This window comes from Rhamphochromis longiceps, linkage group LG15 (genome assembly GCF_057381845.1).
Source record: "Rhamphochromis longiceps isolate RC_006_pf linkage group LG15, R_longiceps_female_GT1.1, whole genome shotgun sequence".
Taxonomy (NCBI): Eukaryota; Metazoa; Chordata; class Actinopteri; order Cichliformes; family Cichlidae; genus Rhamphochromis; species Rhamphochromis longiceps.
The window spans coordinates 978,414-991,243 of record NC_140571.1 but is presented as its reverse complement, the minus strand read 5'-3'; the positions used below and the strand labels follow the sequence as shown (position 1 = coordinate 991,243).

The following is a 12,830-nucleotide window of genomic DNA, read 5'->3' as shown; positions in this document are numbered from 1 at the left end:
TCACTGCAGCTAAACGTTCCTTTCAGAAACCATTGTTGTGGAAAAGCGGGACAGATAGTACACGAAAAGATGGTTCCAGTAAAGAGCGCGAACGTTATTAATTAGTTTGTCATTATTTAACAAAACGCATTTTACAGAGGGCTGTTTAACTAGGTAGTGAGTTTAAGACAGGTCAGGACAGTAGAATAAAGGCACACATGTTGCGTAATGTGCAACGCTAATAATCAATATCGGTAAGCTAGAAACAATGCAGTACAAAGATATCTCTCTTCTCGCCCCTTTTTCAATTTTATAAAATCCAAGAAGAGGCACAAATGTGATATCGTTTAACTACGCCGACACGTCTTTCTGAATACGCGTTATCGCTCTCCTGTGTAACGAAAACAGCTGTTTAAAAATTCCTTTTTGTCATATCTGTCAATTGTAGAGTTTTCAGAGTTGATGTTGAAAATGTCCATGCACTTCTAAACAACACATAACTCCGTGGACTCTTCTGGAAAGCACTTTGGTGATTTGCCAACTCTTTGTTATTCTCATTTAAAGCAGCGCACACCGATTTCACATAAAGAGCTTCAGTGGCCGCAAAGCTCAGCCTTGGTTACATCATCGGAGTTTCCTTAGGTTTGAGATGTTTTTGCGATAGAAAGTCACATCCAAACTTTTAAAATCTCTTTGTTTTCAGTCTAAAGACGTAAGATGACGTACCTCTTTGTTTTGATACCTGGCATTGTCAAACTGTGAAGGGCATTACAGTTAATATCACTAATAAATGGTAAACTGATATTTTTCAAAATGAAAGAAAACTAAATCGTGCCTACGAGTCAAATAATAATTAGTTTAGAAGATTGTATCTGGATTAACCTAATGAGTCAAAATAAGAAGTTAAAATAAGACACGGAGAATAACCGCTGTCAAAATAAAACAGGAAACAACGAAGCAAGGAATCACAAACAGATAAGAAGACTGAACAATACACAGCAGGATACAGGGAAGACTCGATTAATCTAAACACGACTGAACACCAACAGAGACCAGATAACAAAACGTAACAAGACTAAACATGCCTCCAATACCAGAACTAAGAGCTCCAAATAATGCTGAATGCTTACAATACGTCCCACACAATGCCATATCTATCACAACACACATTTATATGTGAAATTAATGAAAAATAACAAAATTACTGTAACTGTATTATGTAGTTTTCAGAATTGTGCACATAGTTTATCTGGAAAAGACTGTACGACTGAAAAACTTTCGTTTTTGCACATACAGCTTTTTAGATCCTGGTGATCACTGAAATTAAAGTTCATGCAAATAACACTTCAAAACAATTGTCCTTCTGGATCTTCCAGAGGGAATTAGCTTTTCAAGTCCTTGGGTTTCTAACCCGATTGGTTACAATTAAAAAGGTAGTTTGTGTTGACATTTGAGCAGTTGAGATGGAGACGCTCATTATTAATACAGGGCGGGCCGTTTGTATGGATCCACCGCAATAACATGGGAATGGTTGGTGATATTAAAGTCCTGTTTGTGGCACATTAGTATATGTGAGGGGGCAAACTCCTCCAGATGGGCGGTGACCATGGTGGCCATGTAGAAGTCGGCCATCTTGGATACAACTTTTGTTTTTCAATAGGAAGAGGACCATGTGACACATCAAACTTATTGGTAATGTCACAAGAACAACAATGGTGTGCTTGGTTTCAACGTAACTTTATTCTGTCATGAGTTATTTACAAGTTTCTGACCACTTATAAAATGTGTTCAATGTGCTGCCCATTGTGTTGGATTGTCAATGCAACCCTCTTCTCCCACTCTTCACACACTGATAGCAACACCGCAGGAGAAATGCCAGCACAGGCATCCAGTATCCGTAGTTTCAGGTGCTGCACATCTCGTATCTTCACATCATAGACAATTGCCTTTAGATGACCCCAAAGATAAAAGTCTAAGGGGGTCAGATCGGGAGACCTTGGGGACCATTCAACTGGCCCACGACGACCAATCCACTTTCCAGGAAACTGATCATCTAGGAATGCTCGGACCTGCACCCATAATGTGGTGGTGCACCATCCTGCTGGAAAAACTCAGGGAACGTGCCAGCTTCAGTGCATAAAGAGGGAAACACATCATCATGTAGCAATTTCAAATATCCAGAGGCCTTGAGGTTTCCATTGATGAAGAATGGACCCACTGTCGTTGTTCCCATATACCACACCAAACCATCACTTTTGTTGCTCCAACAGTCTTGGAGGGATCCATCCACTGTGGGTTAGTGTCAGACCAATAGCGGTGATTTTGTTTGTTAACACCATTCACATAAAAGTTTGCCTCATCACTGAACAAAATCTTCTGCGTGAACTGAGGGTCCTGTTCCAGTTTTTGTTTTGCCCATTCTGCAAATTCTGTGGCCGATCTGGGTCATCCTCGTTGAGATGCTGCAGCAGCTGGAGTTTGTATGGGTGCCATTTGTGAGTAGCTAATATCCGCAGAAGGGATGTTGGACTAATGCCACTCTCCAGTGACATGCGGCGAGTGCTACGCTGTGGGCTCATGCTGAATGAAGCTAGGACAGCCACTGATGTTTCTTCATTACTGACAGTTTTCTTGCGTCCACATTTTGGCAAATCCAACACTGAACCAGTTTCACCAAACTTAGCAAGCAGTTTGCTAACTGTAGCATGGGAGATGGGTGGTCTCGTAGGGTGTCTTGCATTGAAATCTGCTGCAATGACCCGGTTACTGCGTTCACCAGATATCAACACAATTTCGCTCCTCATGTGTTAACCTCTTCGACATGTCAATGGCTGTGAACAAAGAGAAACTTGTAAATAACTCGTGACAGAATAAAGTTACGTTGAAACCAAGCACACCATTGTTGTTCTTGTGACATTACCAATAAGTTTGATGTGTCACATGACCCTCTTCCTATTGAAAAAAACTAAAGACAATGGCCGACTTCTACATGGCCACCATGGTCACCACCCATCTGGAGGAGTTTGCCCCCTCACATATACTAATGTGCCACAAACAGGACTTTAATATCACCAACCATTCCCATGTTATTGCGGGGTATCCATATAAATGACCCACCCTGTACCACTACTTAATCCCGTAAAGCCTAAGTAAGCTATGTAAACTATGAAATAATTGCCAGAAAATTATTTTTTAAAACTAAATTGTTTATTGAATCTGCTGTCAAATAAAAAAAACCCAAAAAAACAATTTTATTTATATAGCGCCAAATCGCAACAACAGATACTTTATATTTTAAGGTAAAGACTGAGAATAACTGAGAGAAAACCCCAACAATCCCCTATGAGCAAGTATTTGGCGACAGTGGGAAGGAAAAATCCTCTTTTAACAGGAAGAAACCTCCGGCACAACCTGGCTCAGGGAGGGGCGCTGCTTTATATAGGAACCACAAATAAGTGTGAGAGCAAACTGTTCTTGGGTTGACAGGGTACTACGAGGTCTTAAAGATTAGAAAAAAGATTTCAATGCACAGGTTTTATTTTTTTTAAATGTATTTATGTATTTATTTATTTTTTGCAATTTATTGCTTAATATTGTTCAATTTATTTAAAAAATGGATTAACCTGTAACAACACTGATGACTTTAGTTTAGGCAGATGATCTGGTGACCCCTACAGCAAGCAGACAGAAGAAGAGGACAAACACACATTTTAAAGTTCACTAATAATAATAAATAAATAAATAATAAATCACACAAAACGTTGACTAATGAACTTTGTCCCAGTATTCCAAAAGCTGTTTTTCCATTGAAAGAATAAAATGAAAAGAAAAATAACGTTTCTGTTAGCTGGACTTGTTACACATACATGACTTTTCTTTGCTTAAAGGACTTACAGTAAAATAGGTATTAAGTAAACACTAACTTATCATGTATTAATAAATTAATAAATACATTTCTGAGACATGGATTTCAGTTATTTGGAAATATTGTAGCTATATTTGCAGTTTCTCGTTGATACCATTGCTGCTAAGGTGAAAACAAACATTGTAAGAATAATGTGGATAGATATTTCCGCACACGTCTATTCAGGCATGTTGTCGGACTGTTCCGTTGTAAGAAGGTGCAGTGACATTTGCGGGACAGCGACAGTATGTAGGACATGAATCACGTCAAGAAATACAAACACTCAGCCGCCTGCTCCTTTTTTAAGGTTTCTCCGAGCAGCTGCTCCGTGCTGCCTCCCTGAGGAGCTTATAATAAATAGCCAAGTGACTTCATGAAGTGTTCTCCCGTGCGCTCTCACTCATTCTCCACTGTGCCACTGCCATCACTCCACATCTTAGAGACTGTGCCCAGCATTTCAGCTTGTTGTAGTTTGTTTTTTTAGGCGTTCACGTCAGTGGATATTTTTGCACCAGGTCCAGGATTGGCAACAATAACAGAAAATGCCCCCCGCCTTTGTTCGGATATCTTTTTAAATATTTACAAGTTGTCATGTCATCTCTGACTGGAAGAGGAAGAGAGGGGTTTCCAGCCTCGATCAGAGGAGGTCTCTGGGTAAGTCCGATTTGTTCGTTTTGGGCAAAATTTGTTAGCATTTGTGGGGTTTAGAGTTTCTTGAGAGTACTGTTGCACTAGAAAAAACAAAACACTTGGGTGTGGTTACAGTAGTCCAAGTCGATTGATATTTAATTTCCCCCTGCCAAAGCCCACATACATCCTTATTTATCATGATTTATTTCTCAGAGCGCAGAAGTGCAGCATCACTTTGAGACCGCAGGGAAGGACCGCCAGCCCAAGGAGCGCCCCTCTCCTGTGGGTGCCGGAGGGTCCAGGGGCGACCCATATCGGAATATGTGCCAGAGAGCAGACGATGTCCCGTCTTACAAGTCCCTCCCTGGATCTGTAGGAGACCGCATCCGGACAACCATGTCCTTTAGGACTATATGTAGAGGAGGCTCCATGTCGGCGAATCCCGGCTTTGGGAGGTCCGATCGGAAAGTTGCTCGTTGCGAGAAGTGCTCAGCGACCCTTGTTGCTCTGAAGAAACAAGCCCTTAGCCTGGCTGTTCACCATCATTTCTCCTGCAAGGTCAGTGACAATGATACTGTGATGGGGATCAAGTGGCAGTCGTGACAGTGCAGCCGTGTGCTTTCGAAGCAGTCTATATAAAATTTCGTGTTTGGACTCAACAGACAACACGTAACTGAAATGAAACAGGAGCTGAAAGCATATGGATGCTTATCAGCAGGTGGTACTGGTGTATATTTGTTACATTAATTAAAAGAAATGCACATTCATATTTTTTGTGATGCAATTTAGTGACAAAAGTATTCACAAACTTGCTTTTTCCTCTCAAATAACCTCTTTGGGTATGAATATTGTGAATTGAAAGAATAAATATGCATGAAAAATGTTAAAAGCAGACATGAATGCTTCAGCGAGGGCCGATAAACTCTAATAAACCTGCTGTGAAAACATTTTATGACACTTATGTCACACAGAAGCATAACTGGTAGTTCCTTTTGAGGCTATAGTGGTGATGCTTAACAAGTGTTCTAAGGCTCATGTGGGACCTTCGGTGCTTCCTTTTAGAAGCGTGCACGTTTGCACATTCATCACCACCAAAATCCATCATTCGCCAAAGTAAACCAGTGACATTCCTGCGCCAGTGGTTTTAAATGGCCATGAATATTTCATGGCGACATCCCTGTGTCATCTCCACAGTTCTCTCCATTGAGGGAAGGCTATTTATTTTTGTCCTCTTAAGTGGGATGGGGTGTGTCATGTTTTTGGAGACCACAGGGAGAGCAGGAGGAAGATGGGAGGCACCGTGCGGCCACAGACGTGGTCAGTAGAAATCTGATAAGCCAGATCTAGCTGCTCGCAGGTTTATTGATCCAAGCGTGATTTCTCAGTAGCATCATGGGTGTATAACGTCATCTGTTAAGATGGAGTTGCTGCTGTCTCTGCAGCACCTTATACTCTATCTGTCATCAGTCTAACCTGAAATTCAGTCTGGCTTATTTTTGCCTCTTTGATACATCAGGATTATTATCCCTATATATTATTTATGAGGGAAGTTTATTTAGCACCAGCTGTTTCAGCACGTTTAGGCTTTGAGTGAAATTTTGCAACATTTAAGAGCTCCTGTTGAACTCCTGTGAGGGAACATCGGTCATTGTAGTGTGTAGGAGGGAAGGAGAAACAGTGCGTGCTGGATGCTGCTGTGTGTGTCTTTCTCAGGATGAAAAACAAGATGATGGTTTTTGATTCCTTCTTGTTAGCTGTGACAGCCGGGCCAGACCTGAACCTCAGGTGTCAAAATCTCTGTTTTAAAGTAGCACGATTTTACTTGTTCTAACCTCCTGTTGTCAGATTTTTCCAAATTAAATTGGATTTTTTACATCCAATCCAGATAGCAGCTGTCTATTACAGTAACACAGTGATGACATGACATTCAGCAAAATGCTAATATTGGCTGAAAAAAGACACAAACACTGACGTCTCGCTTTTCCTGTTTTGTTTCAGACAAAAAAAGCCCTTCTTCCAGGATGACATGCTAGTCTCCGAGAGTTTCCAGTGAATTGAGATTTATGACATGTTCCATCCACTCGTGAGATGCAGTAAACACAGTTTTTTCACTGGGCTGTTAAAGATCATAAAGACAGTGTTAATCAATACCTCCATGTAGAAAGTGGCTTCCCGTGACTCTGTTCTCGTATACTCAGTGATCATTCATACAGCCAGATATCAAACAGAGCAGATTAGACTGTTACTGTGTCCTAATGTGAAGATTGCGCTCGACTTATCTTATTTTGTCAGTCAATTACAGGCGAGTGTTGTGCAATAATAAAAAGGTACTATAAACAGCAAAGGTTTTTCCTGTCTGTAACTCCTGTTGCCATGTTCTCTCACTTGTGCAGGACTTGAGTGACCTGTCGGCATTTCTTCATGAAAACCTCCGGGTCCATAGTCGGTCCACCACGGACTTCAGAGAAAGAGACCAGGGGGAGTGTGGAGCCTGCGGTACAAACCTGTACCAGCTCAAGCAAGAGGCCATCCATGTGGCTCTGAGCCGGGGTCAGGCATTAGCCAAGCCTTCTTTTGAAGCCAGCCTCAGCACTGGCTCACTGTTTGGACAAATTGAAGCAAAGCGAGGAGACAGGGCTTCGAGGGAGGCTCTGGATCAAAGCCACACTCCTCAGAGCCCACGCAGCCCCAGGACGCCTCAAAGGACCCCACAGACCCTCAGACGAAGGGGGCCCAAGCTCCCCAACCCTGATATGGGCCGCTGGGTGGAGGAGCAGCAGCAGCTGGTGGCTTCTAAATCTGCATCCAGAGCTAATGGTGTCACCACAAACCCTTACCGTCAGGTACCACTATGAGCCCTTTTCTTAGCATTGAATCTCACATACCCTCCTAACGAGCTATATGGGTAATGTGTGCCTTTACGGGTGCACATGTCAGCGAGCCAGTGATTCATAGGGCCTAATCAGAGCCTATTTCGATCCCGTGGCTGAGTGTGTTGTTCAAAAGTACTTTTGCTAATGGAATGGAATTGGGTCATGATTTACCTCTGTCGCAAGAGCCGGCCGGTCAAAAAGCACTTGTGATCAATAGAGCGACGGTCGTATTAAACACTGCGGCTGGCGAAATATGCATTAGTGTGATAGAAGGTGGTTGAGCGTGTCCTTCCCAAGTCCCCAATAAAAAAAGATTATAAACCTGTACAAGGTGACTGAGAACTGACTTTTCTTTACTCAGTTGGCTCATTTTCTCTGTAAGCCAACAACTAAAAATACCCCAAATCCTTCATTTAATGTAGTTAGTGACAGATTCTAGGACTATATTTGACCTGGTTGACAGATAATATGTGTAGGCATCACAGTTTTCATTTTGCTGAATCACAATGTTATTGTAAACTGCATATAGATATATCTTAGGAGGGTGTCTACAGTGTAAAATTGCTTCAAGGGTGGAGGTTTACCGGGAGCTCTCTCAAACAGCTCAGGGACAAGGACAATTTCATGCTAGCATATTCACTAAAGGAGCTATTCCTAACATTAGCATCCCTGTCACGCTTTGTCTCTGCCAAAGCTAAAAATTGATTTCCATTCACTAATCGTAAAATCTAAACTTAGTCCTGCTTCTGGTACTGATAATAAGCTCTTGATATATACTTAGTGAACTGCAGACACGGGGCAGCTTGAGCTTTTAAGGATCTGAGTATAATGTTAGCATAAAATAAAGTGTGATCTTACATGCTGATAGCACACATTTTTAGAATCCTTCTTAACATCATAAGCATCTGTGTAAGGTCCTTTTAAAAGATTTACCATTTTAAAAAACGGAGTCAGCTCTAGATTGCATTTTCACTCAACTCTGAGAGTTAGCACTACCGGAGTTAGCTAGCTGATAAAAATCTGCTAGCAGCAGTTGTCAAAAGTGGCAGTCACCATCCAGGAAGAAAGTCTGCTTTGTGTACTTTTGTCTGAAATAACAGAGCCATTGTTTGAAAAATGACTGAGAATTTCAATTTATCAGCCCGTGTTATCACTATGTGAGAATACTAAGGAGTGCTTAAATGGACCAAAGGAGTCTTCAGAGATTCTTTTAAAAACTGTTATTTTGAAGGCACGTCTAATCAAATGTGACAATAACAGCGCTCCTGTACTGTGCACGGCTGTGGAAGAAATGATTCGTACGTGTTTCAGTTTGAGAGCAGATCAACTGAGGTTTTTACAGCTTCGGTGAAAGCGAAAGCGTAGGACGAGAAGTGAGGAGACGCAAAGAAGGGCAGAGGGAGAAAGGAAGAAGAGGAGAGAAGGAAATGAAGTGTGCAAGATTGGAGGCAAGGAATGAAAGGGTTGAAGGGAAGGAAGGGCAACGAGGAAGGAGAGGGGAAAACAAGACATCATAAAAGACCGCATGAGGAATTGGAGCAAGGGAAAGTGAAGCGATAAAAAAAGATTACGACAGAAGACGCGAGTCAAAAAGCAGAAAGCAGGAGGGTTCGGGGAAGTGTGCATTATCCATATTATCTCTGGCTTCCTCATTCCCGACAATGACCGCAGATTTCCTCTGGCACTAATTGGCACTTTGCGTTTGTGATGCTAACAAAAGTTGACTTTGTTATCTTGCCTTAAGAACGAGCTGAGCCACTGCTGGCTCAGAGGCCTGCAGCACGAGTTCACATCGAGCTGCGTGCAGAGTCGACCACGCCACTCACACACACAGACACACACAGACACACACTGTGAACTCATGAATGAACCCTAAACGCCCACGCTGGAGCGTTGGAGTGTTGGAATATATTCGTGTAAGGCTGCTTGAGTGATGATGTGACTATGTGTCACATCTGAATCACGTTTTGCAGTCACTGCAGCCTTCACAAACTATCCTTCACACTCCAAATGCAGTTGGCTGCATCTGTAATATGACTAACGGTGTATGTTAACCCAGCGTGCTCCTCTCAGCCTGCGTGCCCTACTTACACAGACGCCCACCTCATGTTCCTCCCCAGAGTAATTCCCGTGATAATAGCCCCTTTTGGAGTGGGTGCTGCAGTGCAATTACACATTTGGATTTTTTAATGAGCTTTTTCCCCCTGCAGGCTACAGATGATGCCTATCAGAGCTGCAGGGATGTCGGGGCTGTACAGACCACCTCTAAGATCCCGCACATATCCAGAGTGGTGTCCATCGCCAACACTGCAGCTATGTCCTTTCTGACTAGGTAAGCCAATATATGCACACCAAATAACGGCAAGTGTTTGAAAAGGATCTGTACTGGCTGCACCAGGAGTTTCCGTGCAATGACACACCCCCTCACTTCTTTCCCGTAGGGCAGCTGAGAAGCTCAGCCTGACACTGAGGAAAAAGGGCCATGCTTCTGATCCAGCTCCCTCTCAACTCTCCACCTGCTTCAGGGAAATCATCCAGAAAAACCCACCGCCCGTCCCCACCTGCCTGCTGCAAGCTGCCACTAGAACCAAGGACTCGCCCAGCGTTGGCAAGGTAGACTTCAAATTCTAGCACATCAAATTGATCTGTACTACACTGAAACACATTAACTGCTCAGAAATCCCATCAATTATGATACTTGGAGGAGAGAACATAATTTAGGCACTTACTAAAATGTGTCATGAAGCAAAAACAAAGCAGAAATTTTAGTGATCACCAGGCTGGAGACCATTACTTACACTGGGGTTGGATAAAAATGCACGCCTGCCTATTTATTTATTTTCCCTCGATGACACGCTGCTGCAGGCCTAAATGCATTTTATAATTTGCTTATGCAGGTCTGACTAAAAAATGTAAAACTGTAACCAGCCACTCATTAATTGTTGCTAAAAAGAAAGTTCACAAGAGAATCAGAATTTAAATGTGTACATGTGTGAGCCTTAGATAAAAGGTTCCCCAACCGTAATGTTCTGCTAACAACCGCTGTTGTTCTAGTATAGACCACCAAAAGGCTTCAGCACTGGCGGTGTGGTTGTCAGAGCAGTAGCCATGCTTAATTTATAGTCCTTATCTTAACCGTGGCTCAGGGGGTCGGGAAGCGCATCTGTAACCGGAAGGTCACCGGTTTGATCCCCGGGTCCTCTGTCCTAGTCGTTGTGTCCTTGGGCAAGAACCTACTGGTGTTGGCCAGAGGTGCCGATGGCGCGATATGGCAGCCTCGCTTCTGTCAGTCTGCCCCAGGGCAGCTGTGGCTACAACTGTAGCTGCCTCCACCAGTGTGTGAATGTGAGAGTGAATGAATAGTGGCATTGTAAAGTGATTTGGGTGCCTTGAAAAGCGCTATATAAATACAATCCATTATTATTATTATTAATGGAGTGGAGCAGCCTACGCCGTAGTGGTCGATGTCATTGTTTGCATTTATGCTTCGATGTGTCTGCGTTGTTCCGTCACAATAAGTCAAACTGAGCTAATCTCGTTGAACAACAGTTGCATCAGCACTGCGAAGGGAGAAAGACTGGAAAACAGTCTAAAGTCTCCGGGAACTTCATTTGTTTAGTCGATCACTAACGGAAATATCTAGTCAGCCAATCACATTCCAGCAGCTAATGCATTCAGGCATGTAAACACGGTGAGGTCAACTTGGTGAAGTTCAAAGTGAACATCAGAACGGGCGAGAAAGATGACTTAGGCAATGTTGGCGATTTCGGACATTGTCGTTGGCGCCAGACGGGCTTGTCTGAGTATTTCAGAAACTCTGCTGGGAGTTTCCCTCACAAACATATCTGGGTTTACAGGAAATGGTCCCAAAAAGAGAAAATATCCAACCAGTGGCATTTCAGTTGCACAGAGTGGATAGAACGGTAACAGTACCTCAGCAACCAAGATATCTTCGATATCTTCGATATCTTGGTTGCAATGGTTGAAAATCCTCTCTGAACCTACAACATCAGAATATATTTTTAATCCCAGAGGAAATGACGTGGTCACAGTTGCTCCAAGACAGTAAGAACAGTAACTAACAATGTACCTTTGAGCAGACGAGCTAAAGCAGCAGACTGGGTGCCACTCCTGTCAGCTAAGAATAGGAAACTGAGACTACAGTTCACATGGAATCAGTGATGTTCCTTAACAGAAGATTGGACAAATATTGTCCAGTCTGATGAGTCTCAGTGTCTGCTCTAGCAGTCGCATGGTAGGGTCTGAATTTGGCATAAACAACACGAAAGCATGGATCTGTCCTGCCTTGTATCAGTGGTTCAGTCCGTGCTGTGGGGGATATTCTCTTCAACTCTCTGTCCAAATAGCACCAAGTGACCATTGTCTGAACACTACGGGCGACACACGTATCGTTGCTGACCACGTCCATCCCTGCAGTATCCTCAGCAGGATAGCGCACTCAAATAATCTAAAGCTGGTTTCTTGACCATGAGCTCACTCAGATGGCCTCAACAGTCTCCAGCTATCAACTTAATAGAGCCTATCTATCCTGGTATTATGGACCAAAGTATTTCCAGCACTTTATTAAATCTACAAGGAAGAATTAAGGCAGTTCTGAAGGGAAAAGGGGGTCCAACCCACTACCGACGAGGTATAACATGTGAAGTGCACAGTAAGGGTTAGTCATCATACATGGATCACTGGCAGAATACTGGCTCATCATTTTAAGCAAGCTACAATTACAGTCAATAAGATTTTTCGCTCACTCAAGTGTTATCCTGATCAGTGTACAGTGTTTTCATGGCATATTACTAGCAATAGGATCAATCACAAAAATTGTGCTCTGCTTTGCTATAATGTGTACTTAGAATTCTGCACATCAGGCTAACATGATGGATTTAATGCAGTGCTATAAATCAACTGACGGCCACCACTGGATATAATGTGCAGCATCTACTGACTGCTTTATAATACACACAGACATCCTGCATGCATTATTTAAAAAGGAAAATATATATAGGTTTCACTATGAAATACGCCACTGGGCAACTACGTGTCCTGTATTGTGAGGTATAAATATATAGAATAAACCTGGACTGGTGACTGATTGACAAAGAGCCCACAGGCACCATCTTGGAAGTGTTTTGACCATCCGTGTTGTGGGGTAAGGAGATCTCAGTCAATTTGGACGAGATCCTATATCACCCGTCCGTTGTGATACACTGTAATGTGGTGCTAATGTCTCCATCTTGTTCTCCTCCTCCCTTCTCCTCACCTCCTCAGGGAGAGAAACTCGGGGAGATCAATATGGCTGGGGGCCCTGCCCTCGTCTCATAGATGGACTCCTGGGTGTAGTCTAGAGTTACAGATAAGGGCTCAAATAGACCACACCGCCGGCCACACCTGCTTGAGCACTCAGCTTTGTACATCTAAACGTGCAAGAA

The 12,830-nt window shown here is 42.9% G+C and overlaps 1 protein-coding gene across 2 annotated transcripts in view; it reads left to right on the top strand.

Moving 5' to 3' along the window:
• Positions 1-61: 61 nt before the first annotated feature.
• Positions 62-12,830, top strand: part of kif26bb (kinesin family member 26Bb) — a 29,585-nt gene continuing 16,816 nt past the window's right edge. For both annotated transcript variants that reach the window (XM_085383292.1, XM_085383293.1), the window contains exons 1-5: positions 62-4,537; positions 4,727-5,071; positions 6,907-7,356; positions 9,597-9,718; positions 9,828-9,999. In XM_085383292.1, coding sequence (XP_085239418.1) covers positions 4,475-4,537; positions 4,727-5,071; positions 6,907-7,356; positions 9,597-9,718; positions 9,828-9,999 — 1,152 coding nt within the window. In that variant the 5' untranslated portion in view covers positions 62-4,474. The remainder of the gene's footprint in view (positions 4,538-4,726; positions 5,072-6,906; positions 7,357-9,596; positions 9,719-9,827; positions 10,000-12,830) is intronic.